Source organism: Macrobrachium rosenbergii, chromosome 4 (assembly GCF_040412425.1).
Source record: "Macrobrachium rosenbergii isolate ZJJX-2024 chromosome 4, ASM4041242v1, whole genome shotgun sequence".
Lineage (NCBI taxonomy): Eukaryota > Metazoa > Arthropoda > Malacostraca > Decapoda > Palaemonidae > Macrobrachium > Macrobrachium rosenbergii.
The window spans coordinates 47935864-47959164 of record NC_089744.1 but is presented as its reverse complement, the minus strand read 5'-3'; the positions used below and the strand labels follow the sequence as shown (position 1 = coordinate 47959164).

The 23301-nt window shown below is 37.3% G+C and overlaps 1 protein-coding gene across 5 annotated transcripts in view; it reads right to left on the bottom strand.

Annotated features, from left to right (window-relative positions):
- Positions 1-23301, bottom strand: part of thoc5 (THO complex 5) — a 319834-nt gene that overhangs the window by 160190 nt on the left and 136343 nt on the right. For all 5 annotated transcript variants that reach the window (XM_067096318.1, XM_067096325.1, XM_067096331.1 and 2 more), the window contains exon 12: positions 7372-7559. In XM_067096318.1, the coding sequence (XP_066952419.1) occupies positions 7372-7559 (188 nt within the window). The remainder of the gene's footprint in view (positions 1-7371; positions 7560-23301) is intronic.

Sequence of the window (23301 nt, the reverse complement as noted above, 5' to 3'; positions counted from 1 at the left end):
CTGAATGGCAGGACAGAGAAGAAAAGCACGTCTTGTTGAGAGTGTCACCAAAAGTAAACTGAAGAGATTGAATGCATACAGTTGTGGGCGGTACTTCCACCCCTACTATAGGGTTATAGTAACTGTTACCATAACCACCTTGCAAAAGTTTAACAGCTGGACTTTCCAGGTTCCCCGAAAGCTACCCATAAAAGACCTAGGGTTTGTATTCATGTAAGAACAACCTCGCAGCCGTACCATGAATCAATTGTTAGGCAAGGGTGGAAAGTAAGATGGAAGAAAGACAATATGAAAGGAGGAACAGTAAAAGGAACGAAAGGGGTTGCAGCTGGGGGCATAAGGAAAGCTGCAAAGAGCCTTCAGTAATGTCTACAGTGCACCACATGAAGTGCACTGACGGCACTAGCCCCCCGGTAAATAAATTAACCCTTAAACGCTGACTGGATGTATCGTAAGTCGACTAAAATTGTCTGTCGGGTGACAAGTGGTCGTCGATACGTCGACTAAAAAATTTCAACCTTCGGTCAACTTTGACTGACCCGAAATGGTCGAAAAACGCAATTGTAAGCTAAAACTCTTACATTCTAGTAATATTCAATCATTTACCTTCATTTTGCAACAAATTGGAAGTCTCTAGCACAATATTTCAATTTATGGTGAATTTTTTACAAAAACTTTTTCCTTACGTCCGCGCGCAGTAACTCGGCTGAAAATTTCAGAAATTCTTTCGTCATTTTGTTGTAATTTTTGCACCGTTTTATATTAGTTGTTACATAAAATTTTATATATGAAAATGTGCGCAATTACATGTAAAATACAAAAAAAAAACCATGGTTGTAGCTTTTATCAGTTTGGAAACATTTTCATATAAATCACGGTAAGTGCCAAAATTTCAACCTTCGGTCAACTTTGACTAGACCGAAATGGTCGAAAAACAAATTGTAAGCTAAAACTCTTACATTCTAGTAATATTCAATCATTTACCTTCATTTTGCAACAAATTGAAAGTCTCTAGCACAATATTTCAATTTGTGGTGAATGTTTGAAAAAACTTTTTCCTTACGTCCACGTGCGGTAACTCTGCCAAACATCTCAGAAATTCTTTCGTCACTTTGTCGTAATTTTTGCACCGTTTTATATTAGTCGTTACATAAAGTTTTATATATGAAAATGTGCGCAATTTCATGTAGAATACAACAAAAAATAACTCATGGTTGTAACTTTTATCAGTTTTGAAATATTTTCATATAAATCACGATAAGTGCCAAAATTTCAACCTTCAGTCAACTTTGACTCGACCGAAATGGTCGAAAAACGCAATTGTAAGCTAAAATCCTTACATTCTAGTAATATTCAGTCATCTACCTTCATTTTGCAACAAATTGGAAGTCTCTAGCACAATATTTCGATTTATGGTGAATTTTTTAAAAAAACTTTTTCCTTACGTCCACGTGCGGTAACTCTGCCAAACATCTCAGATATTCTTTCGTCACTTTGCCATAATGTTTGCACCGTTTTTCTAATAGTCATTACATAAAGTTTTATATATGAAAATGTGCGCAATTTCATGTAGAATACAACAAAAAATAACTCATGGTTGTAGCTTTTATCAGTTTTGAAATATTTTCATATAAATCACGATAAATAGAAAAAATTCGACCTTCGTTCAACTTTAACTCGACCGAATTGGTCGAAAACTGCAATTGTAAGCTAAAACACTTACAGTCTAGTAATATTCAATCAATTACCTTCATTTTGCAACAAACGGGAAGTCTCAAGCACAATATTTCGATTTATGGTGAATTTTTGAAAAAAACTTTTTTTTACGTCCGTGCGTTACAAATTCATGCATCATTTTGTGATAATATTTTCTCTGTGTTGCTTTGATCATTTTACAATTTGTTACATACCAAGATCATTGCAATTTAGTGTACAATACAAAGGAAAATAAAAAAAATAAACTCATTAGGTTTAACCGTTTTGCTCACAGCGCGATTTGTATACAATTATATATGAAATTTTTTTTTGCAGTCATATATTTCGATATTTATATATGATAATATTTTTTTCATTTCTGATGGTTGCATACTAAACTTCAGGCAATGACAAAAAAAGGAGCCAAAAATGAACTCTTAATCTTAAAAACTAAGCGTGTTGTGATTTTTTGAAAAAAACTTTTTTTCCGCTTCAGCGCTAACTCCCGTACGGCGCCGGCATACGGCAGACACTTTTGTAAATAGAGGCGTGGCGTTTAAGGGTTAATGCTGTAATGTAAAAAAGTTTCATTCTCTTTCAATTCCGTTACTTGTGTGGTTCCCAGTTGAAACAAAGGGCAAATGGGTAGTTTACCCATAGCTCTTGGTCAGAGCAAAACTCCGCTAAACTGTCTTGTGTGTGAGTGTGTGTGTTTTCCTTTTTGTGATTCTATTAGAAATAAGTCATCATGGTGTCTAGAAAGGTTAGACATAACAGCAAACCAAAATGATTAGACAAAAAAAACTACTGCAAAGCAAAATGACAGATAGAAAAAATAAAGCTTTTAAAATGCTCACATGAAGATTAAAAAGTGGTGTAAGTGTCACTGATCTGGTTAAGAAGTTCTGCATGCCCAAAAACCTACAATTCTTCAATATTTAATGTCAAAAGCTATCAATGGAACCAATAATGCTAAGGGAGTCAAATCTGTTATCAAACAAAGGTCTCAGACAACTGAGGAGTTAAAAAACTTCCTGTGGTTTTGGAAAAACAAAAAACAGTCAGCCTGTGATAGTGCTTCTGTGGCCATCATATATGAAAAAGTGGTTTGAGAAACTTAAGAGATGTGGCATACACAGTATGGTGAAGCGTGGGGAAGCTGCTGAGAAGTATGTTGGAGAGTTTAAGGACTATGTAGAGGCTGAAGGTTTTATTTTGCAACAAGTGTTCAGTTGTGATGAGACAAGCTTGTTCTGGAGGAGGAGGAGGAGGAGGAGGAGGAGGAGGAGGAGGAGGAGGAGGAGGAGGAGGAGGAGGAGAGAGAGAAAAAAAAAAAAAAAAAAAAAAAAAAAAAAAAAAAGCATATATCACCCAAGAGAAGTCACTGCTAGGACAAAAGCCAGACGAAGGACAGACCTGCCTCTTGTGCTATGGAGATACAAGTAGGATTTAAACCTGAAGACTTTGCTTGTCTTCTAAACAGAGATCCCAAGATTTATAAGAAAAACAATATACAGTACAGTAACGAAAAATGAACTAAATGAGATGTGGCAGGCTAACAACGCTTGGGTTGCCAAACATTTTTTTTTTGTTGAGTGGATGAATCAAGTGGCTGGCTCCAGTGTTACGAAACTCAAGAAGAAACAGCTGTCTCTGAGGGCTGTTCTTGTTATGGACAATGCTCCCGCTCATCTTCCAAGCTTGAAGGATGAGATATTGCAGGAGTAAGCTTTACAGCAATAAAGTTCTAGCCCCCAACACAATTACTCTCATCCAGCCCAAGGACCAGCAAGTCATTTCTACTTTCAAGAAACTACACCAAAGCACTATTCCAGAGGTGCTTTTAAGTGACTTCTGATATAGAAATGACCCTATCAGAATTCTGGAAGAACCACTTCAGCATCTTCCAATTCATAAGCCTCACTGACAAGGCCTAAATAAGTAATGTTGTGAAACAAAATAACTGTTAGTAGAAGGAAATAAGTTAAAATGTTCTGGGCCTCCTTGTTCTAGCCTTTTTTTTCATTTTATAACAATAACTTTCATGGTAATTCCAGTTCTACTTAAGTATATAACTAATAATAAATTTTGAGCAGGGCCCTGCAAGCGGTTGGATACAGTAAAAAAAAAAAGTCAACAATACATGCAAGTACCATAAATAATAATAATAATAATAATAATAATAATAATAAATTGTATGCACAGTATGAGGATGTATGCGCAACTCTCTCTTTTTATACTGACCAAGTAGCCACAGTGAGTTTGTGTGTGTGTGTGTGTGTCCATTCCCCCTTTATGAAAGATATGTTACAACAGAGCGACTTGAACTCAGATTACCAAATACCATATTTGCTGGTGTATAAAGCACACCCCTGTATAAGATGCAGCCATATTTTACAAAAATATTTTGTTGAAAAAAAAAAAAAAAAAAAAAAAAAAAAAAAAAAAAAAAAAAAAAAGTGTTTCATCATACATTTGATACGTTTTAATGTGATTTTGTAGGGAAAATGTATGATTCTGTGCAAGAAATACACTATTGTGAGAGTATAATGGAATAAAGTTTGGACTGTCTGAAATTTACTATAAATAAACAATGTTTATATGTTACCACGACAGGCCACCAGGGCAGCGCTATGATTTTGTTTATACCCACTCATCGCAAATAGCCGACAGGCTAACTGCCAATATATCATAAGCAATTTTTCATAAGTTTAAGATAAGACTTATAATTCAGCTTGTTTTCAATATTTTATTATTAGTAACACAATTTACAGTAATAATTAAGCTTGTCTTTCAATGTTTTGTTATTAGCAACAATTTTTGTGCCTATCCAGTATGCTTGCCATGTGACTAATATAATTGTGTATACAGTAGCACCTCAACTTAACAGATGCTTAGGGGCCTGGGTTTCTGATAAGTAACAAAGACCCCACGTTACAGCCTGCACTTGAATATTTTCTCGATATGTTACAGCTAACAGCAATTCCATGTCTGTAGTTTCTAACCTTGACATACCTGCACTGTATAACATTCAATTCAAGAAATTTACCTAAAAACCTGTCATACCGAAACTGCTGGCATAGAAAATATTATAACATAGCTGATAAGTACAGACATTTGCTAAGCTGATGTATTACTAGTAAAAAAAAGTGCATTTACATACATACACAACCAATCATATACAACAGCCTTAGCTCGAATAGCTTACGTTTCAGATAGTAAGGATGAAAATTTTATTAGATTTTAATTCTACAGTATTAGATTTTTAATGCAGATAGGCCAAAATGAAGAACCACACTGTAGCTACTTGCTAAGCGTAAAATCAGCAGACGAGCCACATACATGCTCAAATGCAGCAACCACAGTACTTTTTTTACACTGTATTGTTCTCACCTGTACTGTTGTATTTAATACTGAATTCAACAGCTTGCAAGATGCTTCTTACAACTTACAGTGAAATAATGCTATATAAAAAGTGAGGAAACAACAGCTTGCAAGATGCTTCTTCAACTTACAATGAAATAATGCTATATAAAAAGGGAGGGAGCAAAGAGTGAGATAAGATTTTCACACAATTTCTACAATGGCTCTGAGTTATGCGTAGCCTGTGCTATAAGGTCTCAGGTCTTTGATGTCTAATGGATTTCATTACTTATCACAAGACCAGAACCCTAAGCTGTCAGTTAAGCTAAGATTCCTGCATATGCGATGTATTCAGTCAACCATATTCTTGCGTGTTAACCCTTAAACGCCGAGCCTCTATTTACAAGTGTCTGTCGTATGCCGGCGGCGTTCGGGAGTTAGCGATGAAGTGGAAAAAATTTTTTTTTTTTTTTTAAATCACAGCACGCTTAGTTTTTAAGATTAAGTGTTCATTTTTGGCTCATTTTTTTTGTCACTGCCTGAAGTTTAGTATGCAACCATCAGAAATGAAAAAAAAAATCATTATCATATATAAATATTGAAATATATGACAGCGCAAAAAAAATTTCATATATAATTGTATACAAATCGCGCTGTGAGCAAAATGGTTAAAGCTAAAGAGTTATTTTTTGTTTCTTTGTATTGTGCACTAAATTGCAATGATTTTGGTATATAGCAAATTGTAAAACGATCAAAGCAACACAGAGAAAATATAACAAAATGATGCATGAATTCGTAACGGGCGGACGTAAAAAAAAGTTTTTTTCAAAAATTCACAAATCGAAATATTGTGCTAGAGACTTCCCGTTTGTTGCAAAATGAAGGTAATTGATTGAATATTACTAGAATGTACGTGTTTTAGCTTACAATTGCAGTTTTCGACCATTTCGGTCAAGTTAAAGTTGACCAAAGGTAGAGTTTTTTCTATCGTGATTTATATGAAAATATTTCAAAACTGATAAAAGCTACAACTATGAGTTATTTTTTGTTGTATTCTACATGAAAATGCACACATTTTCATATATAAAACTTTTATGTAACGACTAATATAAAATGGTGCAAACATTACGACAAAGTGACGAAAGAATTTCTGAGATGTTCGGCAGAGTTACCATGCGGACGTAAGGAAAAAGTTTTTTTCAAAAATTCACCATAAATTATAATATTGTGCTAGAGACTTCCCATTTGTTGCAAAATGAAGGTAAATGATTGAATATTACTAGAATGTAAGAGTTTTAGCTTACAATTGCGTTTTTCTACCATTTTGGACGAGTTAAAGTTGACTGAAGGTTGAAATTTTGGCACTTATCGTGATTTATATGAAAATATTTCAAAACTGATAAAAGCTACAACCATGAGTTATTTTTTGTTGTATTCTACATGAAATTGCACACATTTTCATATATAAAACTTTCTGTAACGACTAATATAAAACGGTGCAAACATTACGACAAAGTGACGAAAGAATTTCTGAGATGTTCGGCCGAGTTACCGTGTGCGGACATAAGGGAAAAGTTTTTTTTTTTTTAAATTCACCATAAATCGAAATATTGTGCTTGAGACTTCCAATTTGTTGCAAAATGAAGGTAAATGATTGAATATTACTAGAATGTAAGAGTTTTAGCTTACAATTGCGTTTTTCGACCATTTTGGTCGAGTCAAAGTAGACCGAAGGTTGAAATTTCGGCACTTATCGTGATTTATATGAAAATATTTCAAAACTGATAAAAGCTACAACCATGGGTTGTTTTTTGTTGTATTTTCCATGAAATTGCACACATTTTCATATATAAAACTTTATGTAACGGCTAATATAAAACGGTGCAAAAATTACGACAAAATGACGAAAGAATTTCTGAAATTTTCGGCTGAGTTACCGTGCGGACATAAGGAAAAATTTTTTTTTTTTCAAAAATTCACCATAAATCGAAATATTGCGCTAGAGACTTCCAATTTGTTGCAAAATGAAGGTAAATGATTGAATATTACTAGAATGTAAGAGTTTTAGCTTACAATTGCGTTTTTCGACCATTTCGGTCGAGTCAAAGTTGACCAAAGGTTGAATTTTTTGTAGTCGACGTACCGTACGTCCACTCAGCACCCAACAAACAATTTTAGTCGACGTATGGTACGTCCAGTCTTCGTTTAAGAGTGAACAGTAATGGCCTGCAATTGTAAAATTATCTTAAAAACAAATAATATTTACCAAAGTACATAGGAATACTGTACTGTACTTGCACATTAAAGACTTACCATTTTTTCTCTCAAATATGGCAGTGAAGAACAGATGATGAGGCGTAACAATTTTTGCATCACGTACAAGTTGTGTGCTAGGTGATGCTTCATAATCAGACCAAGTCACTGGACGCCAAGATTTAAACTCAGTGCATATTTTTCCTGGGAAATGTTGCTTCAGAAGTTCTGCTGGTAAGGCAATTGCACTGTTTGGAAAAAGATTAAACATTTGTTTTTAATCTACAGAGAGCTTGGTGAGATTAACAATTTCTAATCTTACTGTATGTTATGTAAAACCTACAAAAAGACACACTGGTATAAAACTGTTATTCCCACATTAAAGTCTTACATTTAATTACACTTACAGTAAAGACAGTGACACACATTCTAATGACAAATGGCAAGGACCATCAATGCAGAAACTTTATTCTTTATCAAAGTATTGAAGAAGCTACAAAGAAGAGCAGAAAGGGGGGTTACTGGGAGCTATTTATGCATATGTCAATTACTGGGAGCTACGTAAGAAAAGGTCTTAGAAATATTTAAAAAATAGAAGAAAGGAAAGTACAGGTCAAGTATCAAAAACCAATCTATGCAAAATTAAGGTTATGATAACTGAAAGATAACAAAAAAGCCTGTACCAAGGAAATATCAAAGCAAATGCCATATACTGTAATGAATGTAACAGTCAAAAAAGTTATCAAGGCTGCAAAGTTTTATCTGAGAAGAGGATTTTCAGTCTTACAAGAAGTGTATGAGGTGATTAAAAGATTGTAAAAAATGCAACAGCTTTTCAGACCTAAACCAAAGGATATCTTCCTCATTAAGGTGAAAATTCAAGCTAGTACCTAAAAAAGAGCAGAAGTAAAAATTACCCAAAAGGACCAATATGAAAACATTTTTGTGATAAAATAGTTTTATTTATACTTAACCAGTACTTAGCTAACAATTTGCCTCAGTAGCCCCCCAAAAAAAAAAAAAAAAAAAAAGTAACTCTTCACAGATTTAGTGCAGGTGGCTGGTCCCACCCATTAATGGGAATACCAAGAACTACTAGCAGACAACCTCATTCTGTTTATGCCGAATGTCCATCAGTGGGGAGGAGGGAACGCTCCGTCCGTAATTACTGGGTAATTATATATAAAGCTTTATTTTATCACAAAAATGTCTTTTTATATAAGTAACTTACCCAGTAATTACTTAGCTGATTCCACATTGACAGGAGGTGGGATACATAGACATATTCTACTCCAAAACATCAAGTCATGTAATGAATTTGAAATATAAAGTCGCTAGCACTGAGTACAATGCTTGTAGTTCTTTATTAGTTAAGAGGCCTGCAGTGGAGAACTACCTCTAGCTGTTGTTCATCTTAACCTGTAGTGGCATGGCAGTAAAGCCAAGGGTTGCCTCTACTTAAGTGGAAGCTTTGTAGTAAAGGAGTATTCTGATGGCTACAAAAGCATCAGTGGAAGTTATGTAGCTAAGGAGTTATCCAATAGCTAGTAAAACTTCAAATGGTGCCCTTGCCCTGGGCGCAGTACCAGTGTAAAAAAACAACCAGAAATGCTGTCACCTACGCTGAAATAATACCAAAACCCATCCACTAAGAGTGGTGGATGCTCCAGGTACTCTGTACCTCCTGGCTCCTAAAAACTCTATACATCACTAAAAGGTGAAGAGATAGCAGGAGAAAATCCTATGCGTCCTTCCCTGGTCTCATGCCAGTTACTGATAATCGCAAGGTACTGTAAAAAATTTAACACTGTTTCCTGTAGGATGACTGTAGAATGGACGTAAGGGACAAGTAGAGCCTGAAAATTAAAGAGGAAAAAACTTTTCTGATGATTTTTTTAGCTTTCAATTAAAAAGAAGGGAAATGCTCCCCTAAATCTGATAGCATCTCAGAAAATAAAGTCCATAGTATAAAGAACCAGCCATTCTAAATAGAGGACGAGACGAGATCCAGCCAAAACATCTTAGGTTATGGATGGCCTTTGAACTACTGATTCTTTTCAGGTAATACCTGAACATCTCAGCTGGACAGCGAGATCTCTATTCATCCTCAGATTTGGTGAGCACTGTTGGGTCCTTTGAGAACGAGCTGGTGCCAAGCTGTGGTTGGAACCAAAAGTTTTAGTCAGAGACAACATGAGCTCTTGCTATCAAAAGACACTATATAGAAAGTATGGCCTCGAACTTCCACTTCCTCCCAGGTAGTACTGGAACGTTCCAACTGTACAAGATCATCTCTATTCTTCCTCAAAGTTAGTGAGCGCTTCTGGGCGCTCAGAGAATGGCTGGCACCAGGCTGTAAGCAAGGTCAGCAGCGCTGGCAGCCATCTAACTACTAAACATTTGGGAGCTGGACAGTGTTCCTAGAAGCTCTGGTTTGAGCTGGCATCTGGCCATAACTGGCGCCAAGTGAGAAGGAAGACAGGTCAGGAAAAAAACTCGTACTAATGGGTGCTCCTGGGTATTACAGAGAGAGAGAGAGAGAGAGAGAGAGAGAGAGAGAGAGAGAGAGAGAGAGAGAGAGAGAGAGAGAGAGAGAGAGATTACTGAGTCAGACTTAGCTCAGTCCCCTTTCCCATCTCTCGAATGTCTTTTGTAGCACCTCTGAAAAAAACATAAGCCCTCCCTTTTGACAAGCAGCCGGAGAGCCCAAAACCTATCCACGAAAGAGCATACCAACCTTGATGGTGTCTCCTGGAGTGAGATTGTCCAAGAAGATACAAAAGGTGGAAGGATTCTGGGATAGTCCATCAATTCATCGCAGCAAATCAGAAACATAGTAATGAGGGACATAGTAACGTTCTGACGAGTCTGAAAAAATCCAGCCCTTCCTTGACCATATTGAACGGTGGAAGAGCGTAGAAGTTGGAACAATCTTGTAAAATGGTGTCCGTTGACCATGTTAGAAGGTTCCCTTAAGGTGGCAGACAGTCAAGGTCGGCCTGCCCCATAGATAGCACACAACTCGTCAGATCAGGGGAATCGAGGTCCACTCGGGAGTGAGAGTGGATTTCTGACAGTTCGGTTTCTTCGCCAAAAATTCCAGTTAGACTACTGACAGTTCAGTTTCTTCACCAAAAATTCCAGTTAGACTAAACTCGATCAATTGTTCAAAATAAAAAATTCTGTTCATTTGTGGGCGAGTGTTAGAGTAAAAATGTAAGAACTGTGGTGATGTCTAAAGGAATACCTCAGTCTAGGCTCTTCCTTGCATATGTGAGAAAGTTCCGTTCTCCCGGGGATACATCCCAAAAAAACTCCCAGTTCCCCGAGCAGGCTCCCTAAACTAGAATGAGGAGTGAAAAGTAGTCTATGACTAGACTCATGATGAGCGACCTCTTCCAAAAGACTAAAATTCAGACAACTACCACTGTAGGTCTAAATGAAAATTCAGGTCTTGGGGAAGAGACAGTGGGGCTCGGCTACGAAAACCTGTCCCTGCTGAAGTTCATGGCCATTAAAGAAAACAGAAGAAAGCAGAGCACAGACTCGAGAGAAGGCTTGTGCCATAGCTGTCGAAGCCAAAACTCTCAAGCTGGCACACTCTGCCTAGTGAGACAAGTCTGAGATATCTTCCAGAGTCTGTACTATATGTGGACATGAAAACAAAGTATCCTATATAACCAGAACTCCATTCAAGTGACCCGAGGAATGGATGACAGGACTATATGGTTCGTTATGAAAACCAAACAAACTTGTAGAACATCATGCAGACTTGCAGATAACTAAGTGGACTGGTTGCTGACCCTGTTGGTACTTGGCAGCCATAGACACATGGCCACCAGAGCGGGTCTGACTTCCTATGCAATAATGCCCAGCGTTGACTCGAAAACACCTCGTACAGAGTGAAAACATATGCGGAACTGTACTTGGTTAAAACTAATATCTGACAAGCTTAAAGGAACTTGGAAAATCCATGACACACACAAAAGCCTGGCCATAGGATAAAAAAGGGTCTTGAACTCAACCAAGAGTAACAACTTCTATTGCAGTCAAACACAATGCTCTAAAAAATCTTACAAAAATTAACTAGGCATTCAGCAGTGGTAGCCTAGTATACCTAGAAAGAGCCGAGCTGGAGCAGGAGTCAGGCACTCGGGATTCGGGGACAGGCAGCTCTGAACATGATAGGGCGCTTGGGAACAGGCGCCGCTAGTGAAAGGGTTCATGGCACTCCTTTCAGCCTGGAGCCCAAGAAAGACTATCCCCAAAGGACAGGGGGACCGAGCATATATGCCTTCTGAAAGTAGTTGTGATTCTTTTGGTATACAGCTGAGGCTGGCAACACTTGCAAGTCTCCTGTCTTAGCCCCTGCTCTAGATGTTAAGATAAAAGAGATCCTTACTCCAAATCTTGACAAAAACTTCAACCAGGTAGACTAACTCTATCTAAGCATCAGAGGGAGTAATGGACAAATAACATTTGTCTTGCTTCCTTAAAAAACCAAAGTCAGGCTCCCAACTCCCTCTGGAGGTGACAGCTTTCTCCAACAAGCTCATAGTTTCGTCCACCAAATTCCCTGTCTGCAAAGGCCAATGCTTTGAGACACTACTTGATGTCACGAAAGGGAGCAATTTGGGTTGTCTGGAACTCCTGGTGAAGGAGGAACAGGTTAAAAAGATACAAAACCGCCTGAGAGCGTTGTATGGTACCAAAAGGAGGGAGTCCGATACTGTAGAGAAGACACAAGATGATCAGAGACTAGTGTCAGCCACTTGAAGACGTGAGCTAGGCTTTCAATTGGAAACTGCGCTCAAAAAAGAATAACAGTATGTTGTTAGAATAGACAGGTGCCGAGCTAAAGAGAGACTGCCGTTGGCCACTAGTAGGCTGGTGCCAGATGCATGAGATGGTGTTGGGAGCTCTATACGAAGATGAGTTCTGGCTCAATAGGGCACTTGGGCGCTATGGAGCTAGGGGTACTAATGGGTACTTGGGCACTACTGAAAGCTCAGGTGTTACTGGAAGCTCGGGCGGTATCAGGCACTAAGGAATCGGACAAAAAGAACGCTCGGACACTGATGGTCTGCTTAGAGCCAATACTGGCATTCCACAAGCAGAAGTTCAGGAAACAAAAGTTCAAGACTGTCTCAGAAGATATAAAAAGGTGTGGACTATACTCCAGCTCCCTGAGACGTTTACAGGAGAGTGGAGAAGAGCAACTCTCACCCGAAAAAAGCCACTTCAATGGCTGAGATTCACTACAAAAAACACTAATGGCATTTTGTTTACACTGGAGTATCACTAGAAAAGAAGCACATCTCTATGGACGCCTTTCCCATGGCTGTCTTTCGACACCTGCGAACAGCAGGCTCGACTGAGGGGCAACTATCCTGGGGCAAAACCACTTCGGACTCCCATGGACTGACAGTATGCCTCCTCCCAGGTTTAGGGGAGTCTGACAGGGACTGGGTTTAGGAGAGCCCACAGGGCCAGAGAGCCACATCCTCCACTACACATCCAGTAAGATGCCTTTCCAGTGGGTGTCTGTCAATACCTGGGACAGGCAACAGGTTCGACTGAGGGGGTGACTACCCATGTGTAAACTCCCTGACCTCCCTTGGACTTCCAGTATGTCTCTAACCAGGTTTAGGGGAGTATGACAGGGACCTTTGTCTAGGAGAATCAAGGGACGAGTATACATCTCCTCCACTGCACAACACTACACTATTATAAGGTTAACATCTGTTAACCCAAACACAAGACTGGCAATGGCACGGGAAGGAAGCAAGGAAGCCAGATGCAGGAGCAAGCAGAGAAAATTCACGAGGGCCAGTAAAAGAGCAAATTGGTGCAGGGAGAGAAGCTACGAGCTCATGGTTGGTGAACAGTTTGGGTGCTCGTAGCACAGTTCCCGGGTGTCGAGAATGGCTATTCTCCTCAAAAAAGCAAGTAAGAATAAGTACAATTCTCTCCCCACTATGTACTACCCTTCCACTTCCAGATCTCTGCAAGGGAAAGTGTCAGATGTTCAATTAATCATTTACCCACAATAATTGAAGTACACAGGGTACCATTATACTCATATCTAAAATCCTATCAAAAGCTATTGAGAATTGCAGATAGACTATGGATATCATTACTGAAAATATATGTCCGGTGGCAAACACAATATCAACATTTAGTACACAACTCAGAAAAGGCAATTAACCTTCAACGACCATAATACAAGTACAAAGAGTACCATCATGCATACATATCTCAATTATCATTATACATTACTGAGACCTGCAGATACGCATTTCATTATAAAAAAAAATCGGTCCGTTAGCAAATACGTTACATATACAGTATTACGCTACTCGGACGAGGAACGTTAACCTTTACCGACACTAGTTAAAGTGCCCAGAGTACCATTATACAAATATATCCCAATTCCTATCAAAACATTATAAGACTTGTAGAAATACATTTCAACAACGAAAATACTGGTTCGGTAGTAGAGACGCAAATTTTACATTTGCTACGCTAATCGGTAAACAAGGTAAGGTAATGAACGCAAATTTAAGATTCTACGCCACTTGGAAAAGGAAAGTTGACCTTTACCGATAAAGTTCGCTCTAATCTATTAGAGATTAACTCAGACTCTCAGATATGTGTTCACTACCAAAAACCATATCGGCCCTGTAGCAAACATAAAAATAAGTTATTACTCTATTCGGAAAAGGCAACTAATGCAATATTTCCATTATTACGTTACTTACTTGTAACATGTCTCAAACGTAAGAAATAGTTTGGCAACGAATGCAATATTTACATTATAACGTTAACCTGTAAGGGTGGTAGTGCGGTAAACTACTCTACTGGCAGTTAAACAATTTGACTGTGAATTTGCTACTGCAGCGAAATATGAAAAACTTGAATAGGGCCCATTAATAACAAAACAATAAAATACTGTTCTGAAAGCTGAAAGCTTGCAGGCTACCCAAAATTGGCGAGAATCCTACACCTAAATCCGGTCAACAACCAGCAAATTTAAGAACACAGCTGCCATCAAAATCAGTGTTACCCGACCTCAGCGAAATAGAATGAGGTTGTCTGCTAGTGGTTCTTGCTATTCTCGTTAGTGGGCGGGACCAGTCACCTGCACTAAATCTGTGAAGTGTTAACCCATGATTTTTTAAATTTTCAAGCTGCCCAGGCAAGAAATTGTCAGCTAAGTAATTACTGGGTTAAGTTACTTTATATTTTATTTATTAATTTAATTTTGTTTAAGAAGAGAATGATATTAATTGAAAAGTTATTACCTTCAGCTAGAATATCCTTTATTGATTTATTTTGTAAATAAGTCTTTCTTTCATGATTGCCATCTGGGACAGTCAATCAAGATATGTTTGATTGTTATTGGGATGTTACATCTTTCACAAGCTATTGGGTTTGTGTGCGGAGTTGACATCAGATGACCGTGTGTGAGTCTGGAATGTCCTATTCTGAGTCTTGTTAAAATAACTTCATTAATTCTTTGCTTTTGGGTAGAAGAATGCCATTTTTTACCTTCGTTCTTAATTTGTTTTAGTTTGTTTTGAGGGGGTATATTTGTCCAATCATTTTGCCAATCCCTATAAATTAAAGGTTTAACTGATGCTAGCCAGTCTGATATGGGTGCTTTCATAGTAGTTGGGGGATTGTACAAGCCAATTTTGCAGCTTTATCTGCTTTCTCATTACCCTCAATGCCTACATGGGCTGGGATCCAACAAATTTGAATTTGAAGGCCGTTTGTAATTAACTGATGTATTTCCCGTTGTATATTTTGGACAAGGTGATTATTTGATTTAAATGATCCTATTGCTTCAATTGCACTTCTTGAGTCGCTCAATATGAGTGCTGAAGGAATTCCTTTTTTTTTTTATAATCTTGAGAGCCAATTGTATGGCTGTTAATTCTGCTGTAAATACTGATGATATTAGAGGAAGGCCCATTTGGATAGTTTTATCACTTGAATAGGCTGATGAGCCCACTCCAGCTTCATTTTTGGATCCATCTGTGTAGATTATGAAGGGATTACCCTTCCGTCTTATGTGTTCCATGGCATGCTGATGGTACATTTCTGTGTTGGACATATATTTCTTTGAAAGATATGATAAATATATGCATATTTTTGCCCATTTTAGTGTCCATGGTGTGATCTGATTTATTTCTTGGGTAAATTTGGGTATCATGTTATGTAAATTCAATAGATGATCAGTTTTTTAGTAAATGAGTTTTGATTTGGATAATTATTTTTTGATTGTGAAATTTATTTGATGCAGGAGATGTGTCTGCTTGAAGGGATAAGCCCCTTCTTAAAGTAATTAGATCTCTGTAATATTTTAAAGGCAGCTGGCCTGCTTCTGCTAGGATAGAGACAGTTGGAGATGAGCGGAAGGCTCCTGTACATATACGTACTCCTCGTGATGTAAAGCATCTAGAGATTTTAAAGTTGTTTCTGAGGCAGTTGAATAAATTGGACAGCTATAATTTATAATTGATAGTACTGTTGCATTGTATAACATTAACATTGTGTCTCATCCTGCACCCCATTTGGTGTGTGAGATTTTCTTTAATAAAGTAAGGGCTTTAGATCCTTTGGCTTTGATATATTTGACATGATCTTTCAATTTAAATGTTGGTCAAAAATTATACCCAAATATTTAACACTATTGCACATGTTTATCTCTTCATTATAAAGATATATAACTTAATGGTTTGTTGTTTCAACCATCTTTTGTCTTTGTAGAAGACAATGCCATTTGTTTTATTTATCGACAACTTGAAGCCTACTGAATTGGTCCAAGTGGTTATATTATTTGTTGCTATATTAAGTATTCTTTGAGCATGTCTCAAAGAATAACTTGAATAATAAATTACAAAATCATCCACATACAAACTATTTTGTACACCCTCAGGCAGGTTCATAGTAATGTCATCTATTGCCAGGGCAAATAAGATGCAGCTCAAAACACTGCCTTGGGGGATACCCTCCTCTTGTATGTAGCAATTTGAATATGTATTTTCTATGCGTACTTGAAATGTACGATTTGTTAAAAAATTATTGATAAATATTGGAAGGTGACCTCGAATATTGGACCTGTGGAGTTTGTGCATAATATTGTATCTCCATGTGGTATCATATGCTTTTTCTATATCAAAGAAAATAGCCACTGTCAGCTTTTTCTTTTCAAATCCTTTTTTAATATGATCTTCTATTTGAGTTAATGGGTCTAGTGTAGATCTACCAGCTATTGATCCCGATTGGGTAGGTGATAAAATTGAGTGTTTTGTTATGACACTTGTTAATCTCAAACTAACCATTTTCTCCAACAGTTTGCACAAGCAACTTGTTAGAGATATTGGCCTATAATTAGTGGGGTTGCTAGGGTCTTTTCCTGGTTTACTGATGGGTATGATTATTGCATGTCTCCATTTAGTTGGGAAGACATGCGTTAGCCATATGTTATTATATAATTTTAATAAGAATTCTTTAGCTAGTGTGGCTAAATTCTGGATCATTTCAAAAGAAATCATATCATGACCCAGAGCTGATGATCGACATGATTTTAGGGCAAAATTAAGTTCATTCATATTGAATTCTTGGTTATAATCAAGGTCCTCATCAGTTTCAAAATTAAGTGTATGATTCATTTTTTGTGTTCTAATTCTTTTGAAGTGTTCATCTAAATTAGAATAAGCACTAATATCTTCTATATGTTTGGCTAATATATTTGAAATATCTTGTAGGTTATGATTTAGTTTGCCATTATATAGTATTGGGCTTCTAGGTGGTCTTATATGTTTACCATTGATTTTACGAATTTTGTGCCATATTTCCTTAATTGAAGTATTTGGTGACAACTCCGAAATATAATTTTTCCACGACTGAGCTTTTTCGAATATTATTGTTTTTCGAAATTTTGCATTATATTTATTGTAAAGTGGTTTAATGTGATCAATAGTTATACTTATAACTATTATCTTGTTTAGTTTGTTTATATTACAAGGGCCTTTATTAAGGGTGTTTAATCTGGACTTTAGTCTACTCAAATTACGTGCCAGTGTGTGTTTGGTTTGATTTAAGAGAGATAAATTATTAGACCACCATGGAACGGGGGATATATTAGGGGTTGAAGAAGTTTTGGGGATGCATTTATCTGCAGCACTGATTACAAAACTGGAAAAGAAATCATTTGTGACATTATTGTTTTGATTTAATGGGAAGGGAGGGATATTTCTAGTTTGTAAATTGTATTTATCCCAGTCAGCTTTCAGTAAGTTATATTTTATGGGAAATGATTGTTTTTGTTGTTCAAATAATTCAAAACAATTGGAAAGTGATCACTAGTATATGAGTCGTCTAGGACATTCCATTCCAGTTTTTCAATTAATTCCAGTGAGCATAATGAAATATCTATTGAGGAGAAGGTTAAATGAGTTTTTGAGAAGTACGTTGGTGAATCACTTTCATTCAGGCAATGTAAATTCTGAACATTTATGCAATTCTCAATGTTTGTGCCAGCCAAGTTACTAGCATGTGCTGTCCCACAATGGATTATGGGCATTAAAGTCGCCTACTATTAGTAGGGGCCATTTACATTATTTACTATTTGTGGTAAATCACTAAAGTTTGAGTTAAAATTTGGCTGATTATATAGATTTATTATGAGATAATTTGATTGTCTGGCATATGCAATTTGATTGCAGTTATTTGATATGACAGTGATGTAATATTTAAGGGTTCATAAGTTGAATCATTATGGAGTGGCATGGAGTATGAACAATTTATAGTTTCAAAGTTCTTAGGAGTTGTTATGAACATATGCAAATAGGTTTATGTTCCTTTAGCTTGCCATCCACTATTGGTGAGTGGCAAGCTAATTTATAGTTTCTAAAGTCCTTAGGGAGTTGTACCAATATGCTGTAGACATATGCAAACAGGTTTATGTTCCTTTAGTATTCTCTGGATTTCACCATCTTTGGTTGTGATTTGATGAATTTTATGGGTTTCTGATGCTTCAGAAAATTTCTTCATTGATTTTGGTGATGAGAGTACAGAATAGTTGATTTATCCATATTTGAATCATTTTATTTATATTTGTCTTGGATTGTGGATTCATGATGCAGTTCCCTTAAACACTGAATTTACAAAAATTTATTTTATTGGTCATTGTTTTTTTAAGATTAAGTGTTCATTTTTGGCGTTAGATTTTGTCATTGTTAATTTATGATTTATGAAAAATTTTATTATGAGTTTGTGTTGTATGCACTGTGGTTTTAATTTTTTTTTTTTGTAGTTAGGTTTGATTGCTGAATGATTTTTTGCATTGATTATTTTTTTTTAAAATTCACCATTCATATTTGTGCTAGAGACTTCTTTTGTTGCAAAATGAAAAATCTTGAATATTACTAGAATTAAGAGTTTTTGAGTTTTGATCATGTTTTTGATTTTAGTTTTAAGGATTCTGAGCATTTGTTCGCCATCTTGATGGAATGTTAAAGGGCATTTTTCGAGAAGTTAGTAAACTTATTTAAAGATTTATGAAATTTGAAGGTAAATATTACTATTTTTTAGCTCATTTTTTTTTGAAACATTTCCGTCAAGTTAAAGTTGAAAATTTTGGCATTATCGTGATTTATATGAAAATATTTCAAAACTGATTGAAGCTACAACCATGAGTTAAAACATTGTATCTTGACATCCCAAGATAAATCATGTTCAGCAGAGTGTTGAAGGAATGGTTTCTAATCTCTGGGATCACACTTGTAAACAAAACAACAGTGTATGCTCTCAACATTACTGGATGTTGTAAATTTTGTTAGAGAATTTTTGTTAGAAGGTAAATGATTGAATATTACTAGAATGTAAGAGTTTTAGCTTACAATTGCATTTTTCTTCCATTTCGTCGAGTCAAAGTTGATGTGGGTTGAAATTTTGATTTTGTCAAAATTGATTTGAATTTTTATAGTTTATTATTTTTACTATTCTTTGGTCTTGTTGAGGGTTGATTTGATGTGGTTGTAATTTGATTAATTTTAGAATGGGTTTTACCTTTTTTTCAGTGGGATGTTTGACCGGGTTGAAATTTTGCATTGATTTATATTTGATAAAAGCTACAACCATGAGTTAGAACATGAAATTGTGATTTTCATATATTAAACTTTATGGAACAGCTAATGAAAACGGTAAAAAATTACGACAAAGTGACTATTTATTTTGATTTGATTTTGGGGAAGAAAGAAATTTATATTTGTCTTGGATTGTGGAACAAAAAAACTGATGGATTTCCACTTGTGATGCAGTTAATGTAATCTGTTTCTGATTAATGGGTGAGACTGGGGTTTTGCTGGATCACTGTGAATGGAATGTTAGGTTTTTTTTACCCTTTGGGGGAGTTCTGTCGATTACTTTCCTTTTTTTATTATGGTTATTTTTGTCAATTAAGTTTTCTGTGGAGGATGTTAGTGCATGATGAGTTTCCAGATCTGGATTATTAACCTCTGTTGATTTTTCCATATCATTGGAATTCGTTTCTGAACGATTAACTGGGCTTGTTACTGGGGAGGTCTGTTGCAACTGTACTCTTGGGCTTTTATGAGTAGTAGAGGAGGGGGAGAGGTGTGTCACAGCTATTCTGTGTTGAGATTCTTTATGTTTATTATGAGTTGTTACAGCATTTGAATATGAATGGCGTTTTACTGGATCATTGATTCCTCTCACCTTCAGTTCGAGTTTGGCTTCGTTAACGGGCATACCAGTTCTGTCCATTAACATTTGTAATTCTGTATAATATTGATAAAATATACAGTCTTTAGATTTTGCATGATGATTTAATTTGCAATTTACACATTTGAAGGTTTTGCATTTCCAATTTGTTGTGTGGTCTTCAGAACATACAGCACATATAGCGTTATTTCTACATCTTTTTGTTGAATGGCCATATTTTAGACAGTTAGAACATTGGAGAGGTTTAGGGACAAAGGGGCGAACTTCTCTATTCAGTCCCAGAATTTTTATTTTTCGTGGTAGTTCCCAGTTTGTAAATTTTATTTTGACTATTTTAATATGTTTATTTGCATCCCTTCTACTCGGGACAGTATATAATTCCAAGTCATGTATGTTGTTGTATCTAAATTTAAGGGAGTCAATTAAGACTTGTTTTGATGGTGGCTCTTCATCGTTGTCTGGGAGCATTACTGTTCCTTGTGTATAGTTTAGTGTTTCATGGCTAGTTACTGTTACTTTCATTTCATTTATGTTGGTTATTTGTAGAAAGGTTGTTGATTGGGCTTTGGTTGTTGTTTGTATTAGCCATTCATTGTTTTTGATATGTCTACATTCCATGTCTTGTGTGGGGTGTATATTTAATAATTTGTTCTCTAAAATGGCTGGTGAGATTTGTTTTTCTGCTTTTAATATTAAAAATCTGGACCAATTGTCTGGTCCAAAAATATTTCAAAATGAACTAGTGTTGGATTTAGTCGATAGTTATTTCTTTTAATTTTTTCACATTCATCAGTGATGAGCTGTCTTGTGTTGATGGGGTTTTAGGGGATTACTTGTTTCTATTTTAGAGTTATTGTCCTTTATGTATGGTTCCAGTGTTACAATACTGGAGTTTACCAATTTGTTTTTATTTGTTTCTTTTTTGACTTTCTAAACTCTTCGAGTCTTTAGGAATTGATATTTTACTTGGAACAGGATGTTCCGTTGTAGCATTTTATATCTATGTTAAGGAGATTCAGGAGTGACGTTCCATTAGTCATCGACTGTGCCAGAATTTTACCATCATGGGGTCCAGGGTACTAATATCTTCATGACTACTTTGCATAAAAGATATATAAAAAAAAAAAAATAATAAATCTTGAAAAGATATCATTGGCTTTTTATGAAGTTGAATGTTCCACTAATGGCACAAGTGGGAACTGACTCCCAAATGTCCGCGTCCCTACCCTACCCCAAAAGGGGGATGGCACATCATGATTAGTATGGCCCAAGTGTAAGCAAAACCCGCTTGCTAGGACTGAGTGTGTTGTAATAATACAGTCATCCCCATCCTAATCACAATATGGGCTAACCGGACAGAAAGCCGAGAGTCCTATTCCTAGAACCAGGCCCCCTGGAATCCATGGTCCAGCTCCACAGAATAGTTCCGCCTGAAAAAACAGGTCCGAACATTATCAGGTAGATGATGGTTCTACCACAGTTCCCACTATTTAGCTTCAGATTCAACTTCACTCCATGCTATGATATGTTTTCCTATTTATTAATTTTGGTAATTTTGACAAAAGTGGAAAAATCCACAAAATTATTCCTAAAGTGTATTATTATATATGTGGGACACTTGGGGTCAAACTTAGGGAAAAGAAAAATAAAAAATAGATCCCTAGGTTCGAGAGCCCCCTCAACACATCAAGGTGGTCCCAATTTAAGCACAAAGGTCTACTGAGCAGCGTAAGGATAAACATTATATGATTGCAAACACATAAGTCAGGCATCACTCAAAAGATCATAACACGGAAGAGTCCAAGAGATCTAGACAGAAACCAAATACAACTGCAGTAATAACTATCAACACTCCAGAAATGCAGTAACCCATGTAAGATTATACCCATATGTTAATTACAACTGATTGTGCACCAGTAATTGTTAATAAGTACATTATGCCAAAAAACAAGAGAAAATCAAACAATGAAATTAGAGGAACCATAAAACTAAAGTACAGGACAGATGTTAAGTTAAAAGTGTACAACCCCAAGAAGCCAAAGAAATATGGTGTAAAGTTATTTTTTATTACGGAATCCAACACTGGATACGTCGTGGACTTCTCGGTGTATCCTGGGGTCTTCTCCATGCTGAGTGACACTGTCTTCGGTCTTGTGGGTCGTTTCCGTAACCAGGGATACCACCTGTTTATGGATAATTATTATAACTCAGTATCCCTGGCCCAGGAACTGTATGAAGCAGGTGTGCACGTCAGTGGTACCCTTCGGTTGGTGCGTGGGGCCCCGAATGTCCTCAAGAGGTTTGCTAGCCAGCCGCAACATCTGGCAAGAGGAGAGACAGCGTGGCGGCGGAAGGGAGATGTCTTCGTCATCTGTTGGTAGGGGGTCCGACTCGTGCCCATGATTACGACAAGTCATGAGCCCATCCAAGAAGAGATCATTCAGCGGAAGAAGACACGTCGGCAGGGCCGAGTTACATATGAGGAGTTTCGTGTCCAACGGCCTACTGTCATTGGGCACTACAACAGGCACGTGGGAGGAGTTGATCTCTTTGATCAACTCATCCAGTATTATCCCTTCGCCAGGAGAACCAGGAGGTGGACACAGAAGCTCCTCAAATACCACCTTCAGTTGGCCCTCCAGAATGCCTACATCCTCTACTGTGGGTACAATTCTGACGCTCGGAGGTTGTCCCACATCCAGTTTCTTGAGGTGGCTGGGAATGCCCTCATAAACTTTAATCCAGAGGAGTGGCCTTCCAACACCGCCCCCCTGCCCCGAGCTCCACATCTGCCCTGAGAGGAAAGGGCAGATGTCGCTAGGAGGGCCAACCTCGGTCTTCCTGCTCCTGCCGACGCCGCCCCTGCTGCCGCCCTCCCTCACATTCCAATGTCCCGTCGGGTAGTGGACCCTGTGTGTCGGCTGCAGGCAGGGGATCACACACTGGAGCTCCTAGAAGGGCGTAAGCAGAAACGGTGCCGGGTGTGCCATATGAATAGCAGAAGAAGAGAAACCCGGTACGTCTGTCGCACCTGCAAGGTAGCACTTTGCAGGCTCGGGGAGTGTGACCGCAAGTACCACACTGCGGTCATATATTGGAGTGCGCCTACCCAAGCGACACCGGAGGGCGCAGCGGGCCGCCCCATCCGCAGTAAGGGCGCGCGTCTCCCTCCCCCACCCGTGCCTCGTCATGTCGAGAGGAAAAAAATGCAAGGCTCTTCAATGGAGGAGGGAG